The sequence below is a fragment of the Melitaea cinxia genome, chromosome 25 (assembly GCF_905220565.1).
Source record: "Melitaea cinxia chromosome 25, ilMelCinx1.1, whole genome shotgun sequence".
In the NCBI taxonomy this organism is placed as follows: domain Eukaryota; kingdom Metazoa; phylum Arthropoda; class Insecta; order Lepidoptera; family Nymphalidae; genus Melitaea; species Melitaea cinxia.
The window spans coordinates 7,729,354-7,750,577 of NC_059418.1; the positions used below are offsets into that span (position 1 = coordinate 7,729,354).

General features: G+C 33.5%; 1 protein-coding gene across 1 annotated transcript in view; it reads right to left on the minus strand.

Moving 5' to 3' along the window:
- LOC123665920 (cytoplasmic polyadenylation element-binding protein 2) overlaps positions 1-21,224 on the minus strand; it is an 83,943-nt gene that overhangs the window by 39,563 nt on the left and 23,156 nt on the right. The window contains exon 2 of the mRNA XM_045600149.1: positions 8,349-8,433. Within this exon, the coding sequence (XP_045456105.1) occupies positions 8,349-8,433 (85 nt within the window). The remainder of the gene's footprint in view (positions 1-8,348; positions 8,434-21,224) is intronic.

Sequence of the window (21,224 nt, forward strand, 5' to 3'; positions counted from 1 at the left end):
ATTTATATTCAAATCATGATCACAATTTAGCCTATAGCATAATAAAAGGAGTGTACATGATAACAACCGGGACCGACGGCTTAACGTGCTCTCGGAGGACTGGTGGGGAGACCCACAAGGAAAGACATCCAAGCCGACGAAAAACATTTATACAAATACAAATATCCACCCCGAGGTATAGAACCCACAAGCCACCAGTGTTTAAGAACGTAAGTGGCACACGCACCACTACACCAGAACGGCTTATTTAACTGAGGTAGGGCACAGCAGGAATTCCCTGCTCAAAATATGGAGCAGCCCGACTGGGGAAGTACCTCGACCTTACAGAAGATCACAGCTAAATAATACTGTTTTCAAGCAGTATTGTGTTCCTGTTGGTGAGTAAGGTGACCAGAGCTTCTGGGGGATTGGGGATTGGGTCGGCAACGCGCTTGCGATGCTTCTGGTGTTGCAGGCGTCTATAAGCTACGGTAATCGCTTACTATCAGGTGAGCCGTACGCTTGTTTGCCGACCTAGTAATATTATATAATATAATATAAAAAAAACGGCTGTCAAACCTCATATTCCCTTAAAAATACAATCATAAACACAAAAAATAATAATAATCAAAACACTTATTAGAACGTAGTCGAGCAAAACGTAACCTTCTTTTTTATAAAGTCGGTAAAAATGACATCTATAACAATAAACAAATCAACCTTGACATAGTAACGCGAGGTTCTTTAAAAGGTTAACGAAAAAAAAAGGAAATATACACCAAAAAGTGTTGATTTTTTGGATTTTCTGTAAAACTAGCTGTACTTGCGACTTCGTCCGCGTTTTGGTTATTGACATGTTCAACACGATTACTTAAATTGGCATAACTTTTTATTTATGAACCGATTGACATTAAACAAACACTAAATGTTAAGCGAAGCTTACCACAATAATTAGTCAAAATCACATCTGAATGGGATAAGCCGTTTCTGAGATTAACGTGCAAAAACGCACAGACAAACAGACAGAAATTATAACAATCATTGTTTTGGGTGCTATTTGCGTCGATAAAGGCCACAATATTTTTTCTCATATATCTTCTTCGTATTGACTAGCTACTCACCCGCTTCTTCGCCCACTTATCGAAAAATCTGTCCTTCAAAATATGTTCAAAATATGTTGTAAAAAAATCTGTCCTTCAAAATATGTTTGTCATGATAGCAAATCTATCATTACCTAGTTCATAATTTGTTTGCTAGCAAAGGAAAAACATCAACTTACTTTAGACACACTTTAGGAATTGTGAAGCTTATTAAGTTAGACTGCAAAACATCGCACGGCGTAAATGAGGACATGAGGATAAAAATGCACATCGTCTTGTCTCTAGGTCTTCTCTACATTTGAAAAATTGAAAAAAAAATGTGTGGCAGTACTTATGTACGCCAGTAAGAAGTTATACTTCATTGGTTGGCTTACTTCACGTTGCTAACTTATTTTTCGTTGACTAGATAACTTCAGAGTATCGGTTTTTTGTGACGGTGTGCGCGCGCAACGTAAAATTTACTCTCATCATTTTTCCCCAACACGCCAAAAGAAGTATAACTTCAAAACGATATAGCAAAGAAATTGTTTTAGAAATATACTAGATTCACGATATGTCATAATGCAATGTTATATAGTCTATAATCTTATCCAAAAAATAGGCTATCTAACGTAAAAATAATTTTTTAATCAAACTAGTTCATTCTGAGATAAGGGAGTTCAAGCAAACATGGAACTTCCGTATTATTGTTCTGAATATAGATAAAATAGCAAATTTTAATGTTCATGATCTAGACTGTTTTAGTTATGTATTTATTGGTATTCGAAATTCGATCGTAATTAAAAATTTAAATTAAAAAATAACAAAATAATAATGAATATAAAGAACCTTTTTTTTAAATTTTATTTTGACTACAGACTGACAATTAACAAAAGTATAATATGCGTGTGTGTGTCAAATACATCATGTATTTAGTGTGTGTAATTATTTTTTATTGATTTAATATATTTTTATACACAATTTAAAAAATATATTAGCATTCTACACTTCTTCTACCTTCTCTATATAAACTATAAGTGTGAGAAATTTCATACTCAGCCGTCCGCGCAATTTTTGTAAAAAGGGGTACAAAGTTTTTGCTTAACGTAATTAATACATAGATTTTTAATCTATATTTTTATTGTTACTAAATCATATACTTTAAAATAAAATACTTAAGATTTTTAGTGTTAAAAGTTTTAACTTTTTTTCTTTTTTTTCTCTTCTACAATGTGAAAAATATTTGAGACAATTTAATAGTTTGTTGCAAAAAAAGGAAACACTGTAGATCTCAGACAAATATCCTGTAAGTATAAATACTTTATAATCTAAATTTTTTAAAGAAAATGATAGTTATGTAAAATAATTATCATGTAGAGTTACTCTACATAATATAAAAATATCGAAAAAAAATGGAATAACTTGTCCAAGGCATAAATACAATAAACTCAATATATCCTTTATCCAACCTTATTAAAGAACAAACCTGATATGATAAAAAACCTATCTCATTTTAAATTTAAAAAAATATATATATAAAAATCAATAAATATGTAATACCAAATAAATAATCCTAATTTTTTCCACTTTTCATAACACAAGACACAGTTCACTGCACTTCTGAACGAACGCACTATTTTTTTATTTTTATAAATAGAGCTAGCGCGTCTCCGCTTCTAATTTAGTGTGATTTTTAAAAAGTAAACTCACGCATGCGCCCTCTTCACGCGCAATTTCGTACTGACAACTCAGCTAGCCCGCCATTGCCGTGTCGACTACGCGATTAAATTCAGAAGTCGCGCCATACCATCCGTGACCTAGTTATCACTTACCTATTTAATTTACCATCCTAGCACGTAGATATAACCCGTGTAATTTAGAGTGTTTTGTTTGTGTTTTGATTCTCGAGTTATTTGTGTGACTTTTAAAATGGTCAGATAATGTCTATTATGTTATTGAGTCACGAGGTAAGAATCAGGTCTAGTCTATGCGTCTATTTTAATCACCTACGCGTTGCAGCCAAATTGGAAATGTCAAAAGTTGATCTGTTGTTTTGGATTTCTTGTCTATTTGTTTTGTTAGTCGTATTTTCAGTAGGAAGCATGTTACGTGGGCGTTTCGGGCATATTACTGCGAATAGCGCATTAGTTACTGTTAGTAGATGGTTTTGTAATATCGCAACTAGGAAAAGGACAACTATATATGCATATGATGCGTGTAAAAGAGATAGAATTACGTTTAAATTATATTGATTAAGGTATATACAACACATTTTCAGTTACTAGCGTATTTCCTATCGCACGAAAAATGCTTCAATCGTATATAGTGTGACTTTTTACAGCCTATAAACGTTTAGAATAAAATACCTATCCTTTTTTTTCTTCTCATCTACAAAACTATCAATCTATATCTCTATCAACTCTATCTAAATATATATTTTCTTTTATTTTAATACACAAAGTAAAACATGCAGACATGTGTGCTTGAGATAAATTATTTCTAAATATTTTTAATAGATCTGTGCTGTCTCTGAGCGAAAAAATGGTACACTAGGAATTATCATACTTCAAAATAGTACTGACCTTACAGAAGATCACAAACAAAAACACTGCTGTCAAATAGTGTTGTGTTCTGTGTGAGTAAGGGAGCTCTAGCTATAGCCGTATTGACAGTGGAGGTGAATAGATTTTTTTTATTTAACTAGGTCGGCAAACAAGCTTACGACTCACCTGATGGTAAGCGATTACCGTAGCTCATAGACGCCTGCAATATCAGAAGCAACGCAACCGCGTTGTCGACCCAATCTCCAAAACCCCACAGGAGCTCTGGTCACCTTACTCACCAACAGGGACATAATACCTACTGCTTGAAAACAGTATTATTTAGCTGTGGTCTTCTGTAAGGTCGTGGTACTTCAGTCGGGCTCCATATTTCGAGCAGGAAATTACTGCTGTGCCCTACCTCAATTAGATATAAAGATTGTGTTACGCACTTTTAGATATAACTCTAATAGTAATTGTCAAGACTCAATTAAATTTAAATTGGACCACATGACAAGCAACACCTTTCAATTTAAAAAAATATATCAAAATCGGTCCGTCCAGTCAAGTCTTATATAAAAAAATACAATCGAATTCAGAAACTCCTTTAAAATTCAAAAATGGAGACTTCTAATCTATTTTTTATCTGTGTTACCTTATAACTTTTGACTGGGTGTACCGATTTTTAAAGAAAAAAAATCATCTCTTTTAGTTGAAATCTGGTGCTTGTTACGTGGTCCCATTTAAATTAAACTGAGATCTGCCGAGTACTTTTTGAGTTATATCTAATAATGCGTATTTAATAGAATAACTTTATCACCTACCTACGTCGTTTTACTTGTCAATGCGAATGAAGTCCGACATTTTAGGTTTGCAAGCAAACAAAGCGTAATAGCCGTAAGCGTGACAAATGAACGAAGCTACGGGCAAATGTTAGTCGCAAATACATTCCTATTCGTATATGCATGCTAGTTGCTAGTTAAGGTGACACGGTATACTAATAACCCTGTTTTTAACAAAACGCCAAGGACATAGCATAAAAGGCTTGCGTAATACAATGACTGTAGAGTCACTAGATCTGACAGTGTTTCGAGCGTAGATTTACGTTGATGCTTAGCGTACTTGCTTTATTATGGCCTACGAAACTACCTACGAAACGAGTTATTTTTTTAAGTGACTTCAAAAAAGGAGGGTTCTCGATTTGACTGTAATTTTTTTATGTGTAACCTCATTCCTTTTTAATGGGGGTACCGTTTTCGTTGATTCTTTTTTTCATCGAAAGTTGGTACTTGTGACGTGGTCTCATTCAAATTTGATTGATGTTTGATGATTCCTTTTTAAGCAATCTTTGATAAGGCGTATTTACTTGACTATTTTTTCGTCTATCAAAGTTTTGTAATTTAAGTCGGGTTTTTTTTAACGTTTGCCAGCAAACTATTGTTTTCAACCTTTATTGTTCTTGTGGTCATTCTGATCTCGTTCTGTTGCTTATTTTATTTTTTATTTGACATTTTACTGTAGATATTTACATAAAATTTAAAAAATCAACAATTGTTAAAAAGGCCTCATCACCATCATCATCATCATCACTTCAGTCTATGGCAGTCCACTGCTGGACATAGGCCTCCCCAAGTTCGCACAAGACATCCCGATTTTCCGCAATCCTCATTCAGCCTACACCGGCAATCTAATGTAGATCGTCGGTCCAACGGGCCCGAGGATGTCCCACATTGCGTTTGCCAAGACGCGGTCTCCACTCCAGGACCCGTCTACTCCAACTGCCATCGATCCTGCGACACAGATGCCCACTGCCACTTCAACTTGCTAATTCTGTGGACTATTTCGGTTATTTTCGTTCTCTCGTGGATAGTCTCATTTCTAATCCTTTCTTTGAGAGAAACTCCAAGCATAGCCCGTTCTATTGCACGTTGAGCGACTTTAAACTTGTGGACCAGTCCCTTCATCAGTGTCCACGCCTCGGCTCCGTATGTTAACACAAGCAGGACGCATTGCTCGAAGACTTTTGTCTTCAAGCATTGCGAAATCTTCGAAGTGAAAAATATAAATATAATACGTACGTATATAAATATAAGCAACTGGCCAATGATAAAATTAAAATTTTCTGTAGGTCATAGAGATCTTTGTCATGTTTCAAACGTTTCGATAGTGTTAAAGTGCTAGTAAACTTAATCTCACATAATAAAATTACACAAAATGTCTGCCACCACAGGCGTTATTAAAATTAAAAATTTATAGAAAGTACTTTATTAGTATTGACTGCCTTTTTAAACATAATTTCACGTCATATTTACTATTCAACATCTAAAAGTTTACTGTGACCTATTATAGCCTACCTTGACGTTTTATAGCCTCTGTATATGGACGTGTTAAACTTTTAATAAAGATTTAGAGTAAAGGAATATTCACTTTCAGTTTATCTCATTTATTTGTTTATCCACGCTTTTCTCAGAAACTACTGGTCCGAATCGAAAAATTCTTTTTGTGTTGTAGTGCCAATTTACCAAGAAAGATTATGTAATATTTTTTCTCAAATGTGAAACCGCAGAACACTGCCAGTTAGTCTATATTTTATAAATAGGTTACAAAAAGGTTTGCCACATCTAGTAAGCTAGATCAACACTGTCCGGTCTTTTGTAACAGAAGTGACGAAGTAAAGTCAACAAATAAATTAACAACACAATGTATAACTTAACTAGCTTATAACCTGACTTCGCTCGGGTATTATCTATCTAGATAAGCCCGTGGGCGCAGTTTGTAGTATGTAATAAAGTACATATAAATAAAAATAAATGTTGCTAAGGTTCCTTAAGGCCCACGGTTTTAATACAAAAAAATAAATACTATTAACTTTTGACAGAACGAAGTCTGTACGGGCAGCTAGTTATAAATATATATATCTTGTAACATTCACAGTTGTCTGTTCCTAAGGTAAGTAACTTAATACTTGTTACAGGTAACAGGCTGCTGATATAGCTTCGTGGTTTTTTTTTTTGGAAATATACATGGAAATAATACATACATAAATATCTAAATACAAATATTAAACCGAGACTCAGGCGGGAATCGAACCAACAACCCGCGGAGCAGAAAGCACTACAAACTAGAAACTGCGTCAACGGTATTGTATTATTGATTTTGATTTTGAAATATATCGCCAAAATGTATGTACGCGCATCACTACCTAATGATTGTAGCAAGTTGGACAATTCTTTGTCAGAACAAAGTTTGTATATAACATACAAATCTATATACTAATAAATGGAGAAGCGGTTTTTTGTTGAGTTATACTGCGAAAACTACTGAACCGATCGGAATAATACTTATGCCATAAGATGGAGCGTGTTTCGGAGAAGTTTTTAGTATACGATATGTTGGTAATCGAGGTTACTAGTATATTTATAATCAGAAAGAAAAGATGGCGATACGGAGTTTGCAGAATCTTACTACTATAGTATAACTAGCTGGGTCACGCGGTTCCGTGGGAATATCAGAATAATAATCTTGAATTGTTACTGGAAATTCGGGGAAGGTTTAAACGGTGAGAAACGTAAATAATAAGTAACGTAAAATACAAAAAACTACAATTTCATTTTCCAATACAAAATATTTCTAGCTGTGAAACATCTCGTCTTTTGTCAAAAAATTGTCACTTGGTTGTCAAATATTCATGGGTGCGTTCAGAAAGTTTTTTTTTTCTTTTATTTTAATCCATACTTTTCACTTTATGTAGGTGACATAAAGTTCACCAAGTCATCTAGTTTTTATATAAATCCTTTTAGCTACCCAAACTACATAAGCCTTGTATATAATAAAAACAGATATTTAAACATTTGTTAAATTTGTAACACCATTTTGTTTTCATAGTATTTTAAACTCTATTTACATTTATCTAGCAACTATTTTTGCTTACATACTTTGATTCTCATGCAACGTTATAGTATTTTGGACTTTAAAGTCTGGTGTTAAGATATATATTTGTATGTTTGTTCGTGTGTGAGTATAGGATATGTTAATTTACCGTGATGCAGTATTTAACAGGACGTGACTATATACTTCACGCGGTTTTGTCTGGTGTAATGTTTACAATAACACAAGTTTCTATTGACTGACCTTAGATAAATAAATAAATAAATTCTTAAGGTTCGAGGGTTGAAAGAAGGTTAATTATGAAAAACTTAAGTGTTTTTAACCGACTTAAAAAAATAGGAGGAGTTCGACTGTTGTTTTTACCCTCCTTTTTTGAATTCAGTTAAAAATAGGCCATTATGATTTATTTCTTCTCAAACTATAAACTTGAACATTTAGATTCATATTTGCGGATAGAAATATCTCAGAAATTTAGAAGAACTCGATAACGTATCATAAATTGATATCTGTTGAATACCGTTATCCGTCGAATAGCGTAACCCACCACCGGCGAAACATGCCCTAAATCTTAATATCCTTATGTTAAGTGTTTGCTACCAAACTCCTCTAAAATGTCTTAGACTGAGTTTTATTTTATTTTTTATATTGGTAGGTCCAGTGGTGTAACGAGGGGGGGATACTCATATAGGGGCTCCAAAACTAATGGACATAATATCATGGTTTTCGAATTGGGGAGGGGGTATTAAAAAGGAATAAGTCGTACATTATTTTAAATACTCCTAGGTGGCAGTGGTGTCTCTATCCGTATGATGATGTGAATGAACCATGTTTCCGGGTAAGTCAGTATAATATAAAAAGTTACCTTTCAAATGGTCTGAAGTATCAGCTCTCATGATATCTGTCAGGTAATGTTCTAGAGACCGCATGTTGTCTAGACCGCCACGGTCCTGGAAAAAAAGAGAAACTTCATAAATATATGTATAGAAACTCCTTTTAATATTTGTAAACTAAGAAAAATAAATAGACGTCGCGTTGGCGCAACGGTCACAGCCGTGGATTGTACCTGTTGCGCTGGCGGTTGCGGGTTCGATCCCCGCACGTAACAAATATTTGTGTTGGCCATACAGGTATTTACCGTGGTCTGGGTACAGTCCTTGTGGGTCCTCCAACCGTGCCTCGGTGGGCACGTTAAGCCGTCGATCCCTGTTGTTATCATGACCTGATAGCGATCGTTACTCATAGTAGGGAATATATGCGCCAACCCACATTGGAGCAGCGTGGTGGGTTAAGCTCTGATCCTTCTCCTACATGGGTAAAGAGACCTATGCCCAGTAGTGGGTTATTACAGGCTGAAGCGAAGAAAAATAATGTAATAGTAATCTGTGGATATCGGTTATGAAATGAAAAATATGGATGCAAATATTATTCAGATTTAATGTTTTTTAGGTTATACCTAGGTTTGTTAATTGATATTTTATTCTGTAAATAATAAATTATTTTAAATTTAAATAAATAAATAGTAAGTTTACGAAATAGAATAACGCAATTAGTAGAGCGATAGGTAGATAAAAAAAATAAAAATAAATTCTTTAATTAAAATGTTGAAATTTTCTTGAAACAAATTTTGTAAAAAAATATATTTAATTTTAATAGTTTCCATTATCTTTTTAAATTTCAAACAATACAAAATATATATTTTTAAAGCAAATGTATTTCTCCGACCAGTAGGTAACCACGTTTAAAAATTATAATCGATTCGTTCTCTGATACAACAAAATCCAATTTTATAAAAACCTCCAACAAAACGCGTATAACCAAAGCCACTCTGCCTCAAATCTGGAATCATTATAACTTGGTTGCATTATAAAATAATGTTAAATTTAAAAATCGAACTTATTTACAAAATCGAAAAACAAATTTAATTTAAAAAAACATCAACAATAAAAAACCCTTTTTCTAATACAATACACAGTAGGGACTAGGGGGTAGTTACTTATTGTACCTATTAGGTAAGGTAGGTGTAAGAATTTAATTTAATAAGTAAAAAAAAATTAAAACTCGAACGTATTTCAAAACTGAATAAAATATCTACAATTAAAAAAAATTGATTCCACAATAAAGATGGAGGTTATTATTATTATATTATTGGAGGTTATCCAATTTAATATCAACATCAAGAAATAAATTTAAAAATCGAACATGTTTGCAAAAACTTAAGGCGAATGAAAAAACAAAAATAAAAAAGATTATAATAATAATAATCCTAGAATACATTTTTTTTAGTTGTACAAGATTACCATTCGTATAATCCAAACATTCTATCTTACGGTGTGCAAATATTAAATATTAATGAAGTACAATAACATAAATTGAACAATATTAGCAATAGAATTAAACTATAACATTATTAACAAAAGGATAGAGTGCCTAATAATCGAGAATCCAATAGATTTAACAATCGAACACATTCAAAAAATCAAAAATGAAATTAAAAAAAAAACAATCCATTATATCCCATATTATCATTATAAAAATTAAAATCAATTCCACAACGAGCATTCTATAAAATCCAATTTAGCAAAACCCCTAAACCCAGGCACGTGTAACGCGAACCGGGGTCAAGTTAACTTGGTTACCCACTGACCTATTTATTCGTACGCAGTGTGACGTCACAACGGCATTGCGCTATCGAGCAATACAGACGAAAAGGCACCTTTTAACTAAAGCCATAAAGCACAAAATTAATTATATATATTTGGGATAGTGGAAAGTAAATCTTATACCATAACGTTAAAGTCGAATATTGTGTGACTAATTATTAGAACTGAAGTTTTAAGCGAAAAGACGCGTTATGTTTAAGGTATAAAGTTTGGGTTTCCTTAATTTTTTTTTATGCAAGCATAAGGTCACGAGGTCGAGCTGCATTGCGAAAATGTAAGGTCGCTTGACCTTCCGGTTCCGGCTGTCTAATTAATATTAAGATACAAGCGGTATTTTGTTGCTTTATTCGCAGTAATATCGGAGTAAAACCGCATTTGAGAGTTTTTTCTTTTCACCCCTTGCCATAATTCTTTGTGGCCAGTAACAAAATTGTTATTTTTTTTAAATTCACTAAAATATTTTTAGTACCTTTACGCCTAAATAAGAAAAATAACTTCAGAGGGCTAAGGTATGTGGTACATAATCCACAATAACTAATTTTAATATACATTCTAATATACTTAATATGCTGTGGTGATTTTGATTGGAATATTACGAAAAGGAAGTTATAATTTCCGGCTATTAGATTGTTTCGTAGCGAGGGGACAAGTCCCTAGTTTGTGTTAGTAAAAACTAGTTTAATAGAAATCTGCCTATTTTTCTGTTAGACAAAATCTAGACACCGATCATTTTTGTCAGAGTATGGATCCTCACGTCGCTAGGACATTTGTGTTTTTCCCCGTAAACGAAAATATACATACATTTTCTTTGACTTCTAATGCACGTGGCGTTCGTAATAACAAAAAAGATTTTCGTCAGATCTTGCTCAAATTTAAATGGCACCACATCATATGCACCGGTTTTCGATTACAAAGGGAATCATGAAAATCAGTACACCTAGTTATAAGAGGTATGAGGAAACACACGTAAAAAACAGTCGAATAGAGAACCTTCTTCTTTTCTCGAAGTGCGGTAAAAATACAGGTAAAACATGTATAAATACAACATTATTATTAAACAAGCTACAACACGCCTCTTCGACAAGAGATTATAAAATCAATAAAAGACAGCCTTGAAAAAGCTTACAACGTTATATTACAACTAGGTATACAGTTATCTGTCTGTGACGTGAGGGCTTCAGCTGACTTCTTTCATTCAAATTGAATTTCATTTTACAAAAAACACACTTCAAACTGTAAAATGATATGTTGTGATGACTGTAGAATGATGTGTTGTTATATTTTTGTTTAAGTTGATTTTAGCTTGATATTACTTAAAAAAACTGTAAATAGTATGAAGTTAGAGTTATGTTTCTTTTAATGTGTTTTTTCGTCAATTTTAATACATATATATTAATATATATTAACACGTGAAGCGAAAACTTTGTACCCCTTTTTAAGAAAATTGCGCGGACGGAGGAGTATGAAATTTCGCACACTTAAAATTTATACAGAGAAGGAGTGCAGAATGCTAATATATTTTTAAATTATGAATATATATTAAATTAATAAAAAAAATTACACACGCTACCATGTATTCGACAACACGCATATATACTCTTTTGTTTATTGGTCAAATTTCGACCACTAGATGGCCACTAGTTTTAGTAATTATGTATGTAAATTAATTAAGGCTTCGAAGTGTTTTTATGCGCAAAATTCTTTTTTTTTTTAAATATACGTCTATATAAGACTTCGTTGTTCGTCTTTGCGTTGTGAAAAATTTGACGAATAACAATCGTAGCACTAAAAATTCAATTAAAATCTCATTTGTACTTGATGCATGTTTATTAATATAGGGAAATATCTTGTTCAACATCTGGAACAGCTCAACTGGGTAAGTATCTCAACCTGTAAAATTACAGACACACAACACTGTTCTCTTGTAGCTAAGGTGCTTTTTTGTAGCCTAATTGAATAAAGTTATATTTCGTTTTGATTTTTATTTTGAAAATCAAAAAGTGCAGGATTGATATTATAAATTCTTTCACCAGTACGTTATGACTGTGTGACATAGTCTATATTTCAAAAGGAAGAAACGTAATTGTGTTAACCACGCAAGCGAAGTCGCGGACAGAAAGCTTGTTTCATAAAATACCTGATTTCAACTTTGCAGTAAGACATACATGTGTTATGCCTTTTTTAAATATTTGGTGAAGTAAGCTAATTTTCATTTCAACATGGAAAAATGTTGAAATGAAACTGTTAAAAAACCGCTGACCGTTTTTTAACATTTTTTAAACATTTTAGAAATGTTTTTCAAGTTGAAATTTTTGAACGCATTGCCACAGCCTAAATATTTTATACATGCTTCTAATACTCACATAGTGTGTACGGGAGTTCTCATTACCTATGTATGAGCTATGTATGAGAAGACCCAAGTGGTCATACACTGTCTACGGGTCATTTGCGGTTGATAATTGTTATTGTTTGAAATATAAAAACAAAGTAAACAAAATCATCTGTTGTCTGTATGTTGCACGCCTCGTAAGCGAAGCGGAGGAGGTAATGCTCTACACTCGCCTTACAATATCAAGATATTTCTTGAACTAAAATTAACTCGATTCAGTTTCTATCACATATCAAATAAATAAAATTGGAGTGTCTGTTTGTAATATTAAAATAACCGCTTTTTACTAAATTCATATGTATACACGGTACTAACATTTTTTTATAATTTTTGTCTGTCTGTCTGTCTGTCAGTTCCGGCTAATCTCTGAAACGGCTAGACCGATTTTGACGGGACTTCCACTGACAGATAGCTTATGTAATAAGGAGTAACTTGGGATACTTTTATTTTAAATGTTTTTTATAACTCTGCGAACTAAACAATAACTATTTTGTTAAATTCCACGCGGGTGAAGTCGCGGGCACAGCTAGTTTGCATATAAACGTAATGAGAAAAGCACTAGGTCCAACATTTATGACATTTTCTTTCTTTAGTGTATAAAACTAAGTCCTTTCGAAGGTCACGGTCTAATACAATGTAGTTTATTTATAAGTAGCAATAAAGTGTAAAAATGAGATTATGAGGAGTGCGCTTTTGGATTTTCCAAACTTTTTTTATACTGTGATAGTACAATATCTATACCATTGTCATACTAAATACTAATATCACACAGCTGAAGATTTTGTTTATTTGTTCTTAGGAACTATTGGCTCGAATTGAAAACTTGTTTTTGTGTTGTATAGTTCATTTCCCGAAGAAAGTTAATAGTAATAATAATGTTTTAATATCATATCAAAGATCAACCGTTCCAGCGGGGATCATATCAAAAATTTCGATCTAGCGGGTACATCGTTCTATAGCTTAATTGGCTAGAGCACACACGGTCAATCAGACGATTTTTGATATGATATTAAAAAATGTTTAGAATTCCCTAATGTGTGGGCAACACAAAAATAAAATCGTACAAATTAAATAATAATAATATTCTTTATTGTACACCAAAATACAAACAAGCAGTAGTAGTAACTAAAAACAGGTGTACAAAGGCGATCTTATCGCTGAAGAGAGATTTCTTCCAGATAACCTTTGGGCAAAGGACACGATATAGTAGTGGCGGATAGGAAGTGTACAATATGAAGATTCTAAGGATGTGTGATAATAGTACTTAATAGATTCAAAAATACATACGCATACACATATTTTTTCTATGCTATATAATATTTAGTACCATTTTTTCTCAAATTAATGCGCGCAAAAACGCGGGGCATAACTAGTATACAAATATAAATCGAACTGACAGCTGAATCATATGATAGCTATAATATAGTCAGTTTAGAAATTTTGAGGTCACATCGTCGATACAGGTGTACTAAAAGGCGCATTATCTTATCTGTGCATTGACAGACAGCTGACAGTTCTTTTAAATGTTTATCTTTTTCGATGACAAATATTATTGGTTTCGTATCTAGTGCGTTGTAACTCTGCGTAGATCGGATAAACAATAGGGAGTTAAGGTATAGTACATTGCATTATAGGGATATCTCAAAAATTACTCGTAAGTCTCGATCAAATTAAAATGAGACAATACGAAAAGCAGCAGCTTTTGAATGAAAAAAAGGAATAAAAGTTAGTTAAGAAAAAAGTTACGAGGTGAAACATATAAATATTGTCGAAATGAGATCCTCTTCAGAATCAGTCAAATAAAAGCCAGTCCCGTATTTTTGACTGATTTTTTGACGATCTGAAATAATGTTTTACGCTTATGTTTTAACTGAGGTAAGGCACAACAGGAAATGTCATGCTCATAACCTGGAGCAACCCGACTGGGGAAGTACCTCGACCTTACAGAAGATCACAGCTAAATAATACTATTTGCTAGCAGTGTTGTGTTCCTGTTGGTAAGTAAGGTGACCAGAGCTCCTGCGAGGGGGGGGGGGATTGAGGATAGGGTCGGCAACGCGCTTGCAATGCTTCAGGTGCTACTGATGTCTATAAGCTACGGTAATCGCTTACCATCAGGTGAGCTGTACGCTTGTTTGCCGACCTAGTTGTATAATATATATATTATTCCGATGCTTTTCTAGCTTAAAAGGCTTCATGGCTTCATTTGAAAATACTTTTTGGCAAAGTAAGCCCCTAGGCAATAATTCGCTAGATATTGCGTAAATATAGTATATTTCAAATACTCCATGTTGTACTATCGAAATTTTATCTTAGTTCAGACATTTTGGAATTCACAATTTCAAGACATCAACATTTCAACCGATTTATAGAAAGTTATAAAGGTAATGGCTATAGTGACTTTTTTTTTATCAGTGCGAGTATGGACTAGCAAAGCACACTAAAACAATAATATATTTGCAAAGCTATCCCTGCATTTTAAAGATTTGGTTTCGAGCTCACAACAATTTGCATGCATTTGTTTGTGGCGCCCCGGTGCACTTGCCCTGCAAACAGGTTGTTACAAGTAATCACGTCTTTGTATACCAACTTGCATAGACTTGTTGCCGACAATTCTAAATCAATTAGTTAGTTTATTAATATGTTTTAATGTTCATTGACGCTATAATATTAAGATAACCATGTTAGATGGCTAGAAAAAATATATTTTCATAAAAAAAAATATATGTATACATATAATAAAATGATAGGAAAGTCAAAACTGTACATTTTAAAAGAATGTTTGGGGTGTGATGTACAATCGATACCGAAACCAAAAATATAGTTTTTAGAATTTTTGTCTATTTGTCTGTATGTATGTCCGGGATAACTTCAAAAAGTACTGCATGGATTTACTTCAAATTTGGCACGAATATTATTAAGAAGTCGGGTCAACATATACTCGTAGGCTACATAATATCACGCTACCACGCTACCTACGGGGAACGAGCAGTGAACCTTTATTTCTTCAACGCATTCTGAAACAACGTGTAATCTAACGACGCATATTTGAATGTTGTTGTTATTATGTTAATAACCATGCTATAAGCTAGGTCACAATATAAATAAAGACATTCTGTAGTATATTTAGTATCAGCATTGCACCCGTGCGAAGCCGGGGCGGGTCGCTAGTATATAATATTTATAAAGTATTTTTTACATTAAATTTCTAATTAGGTAGGTATTCCGCGACTGCCCCCTGACTATCATAACGCTCATTTGCCTTAGGACCGGCAACCGCCCCCACGAAAAGCTCCATTGCCCACTATGTTAGGTTGGGAACCTATTCTAAACATTTTGAATATCATATCAAAAATTGACCGCTCCAGCGGGGTTCGAACCCGCGTCTCCGACTTACCGTGTCGGCGCTCTAGCCAATTAAGCTATGGAACGATGCACCCGCTCGAGCGAAATTTTCGATATGATAATTTTTAATTTTTCAAAAATTTCGCCGACACGGTAAGTCGGAGACGCGGGTTCGAACCCCGCTGGAGCGGTCAATTTTTGATATGATATTCAAAATGTTTAGAATTCCTAATGTGGGTAACACAAAAATAAAAAAAAAATCTTAGATATTGGGAACCTATCATCTTAAATTGCCTACCTAGTCTCTGAGACTTGTACGTAATTAGAAATATATATTTAAATATATATTTTATTTATAATATATCATCTTATTTTAAATGAAATACAACGCAGTAAGTTCGAAAAATGAAATTAAGTAATTTTTCGGCCTTTTAAAAATAATAAATAAATAAAACAAGACAATCAAACAAATAACACACCATCTCCGAAGTCGAATAATGAAAAAAGCATGAAATATTCAAATTGTAATGAATTTTGAAATTTCACGAAACTTCACCTTTCTAGTATGTAGGTTATCATGTGCGCCAACACATGTTATCTGAAAAACAATCTTAACCTAATTGTTCATTGGACATGTTGCTATGATAGGCTTTATGAAGCTAGTTCCTTTTCTAACATTTGCTAATGTTCTATGTATTTGTAGTAAAAGAAGGCTTTTTGATGTGAAATATATTCATTGACTTTATATATTATTAATTTGCCCATTGGCGCAGTTTGTAGTCACCTTGCTTTCTGCTCCGAGGGTTGTGGGTTCGATTCCCACCCCGAGTCTGGGTGTAATATAAATATTTATTTATATATTTATACATATATGTATTAATAAATATATATGTAAAAATGTAGCTATATACCAGTCGGCTGTTACTTATAACACAAGCATTAAGTTGCTTACTTTAAGAACAGACGACCGTGTGTGTATTGTGTAGATATTTATTTATTTATTTTTTTATTTATTTATTTATATTTAGGCGAAGGTAAACCTGATTTTTGGCGTGACGATACAGGCCGTGGCGACGCATCGCCTCGGTATATGATGGAATATATGTACTACACTATGCTTAATATTAAAATTTAAGTACCTTTAATATTTTTATTTTATTATCCTCGCTTCAGCCTATAATATCCCACTGCTGGGTAAAGGCCTCTTTTCCCATATAGAATAAGGATCCTTATTTTTACTATACTATCAGATTATTTTTTCTTTAAAAGTTAATTGTTGTCGAAAATATCTAACAACAACGCTATATCCTACAGACAAAATATTCTAATATGTTTTCCTGTTGCACTGCCAAACTCCAATTCATCCGTAAAATATTCCTATTCGAAAACTGAAACCAAATGTTTTAAGTTTATTTGTTAAAGGTTAACAGGTCCTAACTGCTTCTTTAAAAAAAAAGCACGGAGTATCAGTAACATAACCGAGATAAGTTTTATTAGCAAATGATTAAATTGGCTCTCATTATAGTTATTATGTATGCATTGTCAGTTATTTGTGTGGGTGTATTGCATTTCTTTTTTGTTTGCGCTTTTTTCTTTGAACACTGGGTTTAGGCATCTTTTCAGACGTAGGAAAAGAATCGGAGCGTAATCCACCACGCTGCTCTACTGCGGGTTGGCAAATATATTCCCTAATATGAATAACGATGGCTATCAAATGTCTATGATAAAAACCGGGACCGACAGCTGAACGTGCTCTCCGAGGCAGGGTTTGACTCACAAGAACAGACACCCAGAATGTATAAATACATATAATGTATTTAAAATACATATAATGTATTTAAAATACACATAATGTATAAACACAAATTACCACTTGTGCGAGTGCTGAGTGGTAAAAGCAAGCGGCCGCATAATTGCGGTACGAAGATATAACTAGCTCACAATAAAGAATCAGCTTTATAACGACACATTCTAAATGAAATACGCTGTATACACATTTGCGAAGTGCTGTGACGGAATATTTAATACAATTTTAGATAATATTGTTGAGACGACATTTTTTCTTGAGCACTTTTAAAATCTCATTATCGGAGTTAGAATAGAAATCTGATACAAAAAAGAAGGAAAAAAAGGGGTTGTCAAATTTTTCTTTTTTTTTTTTGGGAAAATGAGTTTTTTTTATTGTTATAGCTCTTAACAAGTACTCATCATCATCATTTTAGCCTATTACAGTCCACTACTGGACATAGACATCCACGAGTTCGCGCCAAAAATGGAGTGAACTCATGTGTTTTGCCCATAGTCATCACGCTGGGCAGGTGGGTTGGTGACCGCAAGGCTGGCTTTATCGTGCCAAAGACGCCGCTGCCCGTCTTCGATCTGTGTATTTCAAAGCCATCGGTCGACTTTTTAAGTTCCAAGGTGGTAGTGGAACTGTGTTATCCCTTAGTCACCCCTTACGACATCCACAGGAAGAGAGGGGGTGTCTATATTCTTAATGCCGTAACCTTTTTAATATCATGTCAAAAATCGACCGTTCCAGCGGGGATCGAACCTGCATCTCCGACTGACCGTGTCGGCGCATGGAACGATGTACCCTTTAGGTCGAAATTTTTGATATGATGATTTTATATTCGGTTCTATTTGTTTCTGATTTATGTCTATTTGGTTCTATTGGTTTTTGATATGATATTTAAAATGTTTAGAATTCCCTAATGTGTGGGTAACACAAAAATAAATTAGTAAGTACTATAGTAGCTTCTAGGCGCTGCCAGACTGTAAAAGTACAGCAACCTTACAGAAGATCACAGCTAAGTAACATTAATCTCAAGCAGTGTTGTGCTCCTGTGTGAGTAACGTAGCCAAGCCTTTTGGAGAGCTCGGATTCAGCACTAAGGAAAACCTTATGAAGCTCATAAAAACATGGACGAAAACAGAACAAAATCTCAAAAATCTCATGACCTTTCATAACTCGGTATGAGTCTTTAGTCTGCACTTGTCCATGTGTGAAGCTTATGAGATTTTGTCCATAGGGGTCGTCAATGCGTCTACAATGCTGCCATCAGCCAGACTATGCTTATTTGCTACAATAATGAAAATTAAATTCTGAAAATTTTATCTTAAAAAGTAATAGATGAAACGAATAATATGGACCGAAATCTTCAACCGCGCAGTTATCTTGATCGATGTCCTAGATAAGATAAAAAATAATCTCATTACAGTTAAGAAAAATAATAGTAAAGAGCGAAATATATGTACACACATAAATTCATATCGATTCAGTCTGTAAAAATAAATTAGGAGAAGGATCGGAGCCCAATCCACCAAAATGCTGTATTGCGGGTAGGCGGATATGTATCCGCCATACGGCATCTCGTGTGTTATGTTTTGTTTTAGAAGAGTGATTTCCGTGATTAAATTTGCTCGCAAACGTAAAAAAAGACTTCAATTTACATTAACAATGAAATTAGAACATTATCTACGAAGTCGAAGTTATGATGAAATACGCATTATTTGTGATAACTCAAAAACTAATCGTTAGCTGTCGATCAAATTAAAAAAATATGTTTAAAATATATGACAATAATATTTTAAATTACATTACATTAGTAACACAACGTACGTAATCGAAAAAAATGTTAATTAAATACACATTATTATCAAATATTTCTCTATAGCCACAGCACCACATGACAAGCACCAACTTTCGATTTAAAAAAAGAATAAAAAAACTGATACACCCCGTAACAAAATGAGGTTATTACCTCATGAAAAAAATCAAATTTAGAACCTCCTCCTTTTTTAAAGTCGATGTATCGAATTATTTATCCACGTCAAATATTAATAAATAAAAAAATACAGTTGTAACAACGTAAAACTAAAACTAATGAAAAGTTCAACATTAAAATTTCAGGTTTTCCTTCTTATCAGTACGTTTCAAGGCCTTTTGTTCTGGATACATCTAACTCTTTCATCGCCGTATGTGTGAACGAGATAGATATACAGCACGTTTACAAGCCAATAATATTGATCTGCGTATGTATATGATATAAAATACTTATTTCTTTTTCAAAAGTAAACTAAATTCTTCATTACAATTTCTACAGTTTACATTGTTTGGTATTATTTATGATTGGTATATAAATTTCAACTGTCATATCGTTATTTATTACAGCCTATCATATTACTTGATAATGTTGATTAAAATTGTGAAACATTAATTAAAACAGATCCATATTCGACTCAGAGTTATTGAAATTCCATAAGTCCAATTGATACGTATTACAGGTTATATTATTATTTAAATAGTATTAGCCATACTATGAGTTATTATAGCATATAATGTTACTGGATTATGTTGGTTATTAGTTACAATGGAAGTATAAAAATATTCAATAGTTGCCCGCTTCAGCCAGTAATAACCACTGCTGGGCATTGGCCTCTTTCCCCATATAGGGGAAGGATTAGAGCTTAATCCATCACGCTGCTCCAATGCGGGTTGGCGGATATAATCCCTAGTATGAGTAACGATCGCTATCAGGTGTACATGAAAACAACGGGACAAACGGGACCGACGGATTAACGTGCTTTCCGAGGCACGGTGGGGAGACCCACAAGGACTGCACAAACACCCAGACCACGGCAAAAATTTGTATGGCTAATACAAATGTTTATTATGTGCGGGAATATATTGTAGTTAATAATTGTAGGTAGTACTTTATTGTACACTCTATCCCTAATCCCCTCTAGGAACTCTGGTCATCTTACACACCAACAGGAACAAAACTCTGCTTTAAAACCAGTATTATTTAGCTGTGATCTTCTGTAAGATCGAGGTATCCCAGTCAGGCTGCTCCATATTTTAAGCAGGAAATTTCCTGTTGCGCCTTAACTAAGCTTTATCAAAGATTACTCAAAAAGTAGTCACCAGATCGTGACAAAATTTAAATGAGACTACAAGACAAGTTGATATTTTCGCTTATAACAAGAATCATCAAAATCTGTATACCCACTGTAAAGTTATGTGGTATAATACAAAAGACAAGGTCGAGGAAAAAGTAAATACGCATTAATATATATATAACAAAAAGTACTGGTTAAATCTCCATTAAATTTAAATGGGACTACATGACAAATATCACCTATCGATTTAAAAAAAAATCATCAAAATCAATCCAGTCAGTCAAAAGTTCTGAGGTAACATTCATACAAAAGAATACAATCGAATCGCGAACCTCCTCCTTTTTTGGGAGTCGGCTAAAAATTAACATTACTTATGTTACAATTGATAAAGGGGTTTGTTAACCTTTTAAAAAGTAATATATACCCGATAACGACTTGTTAT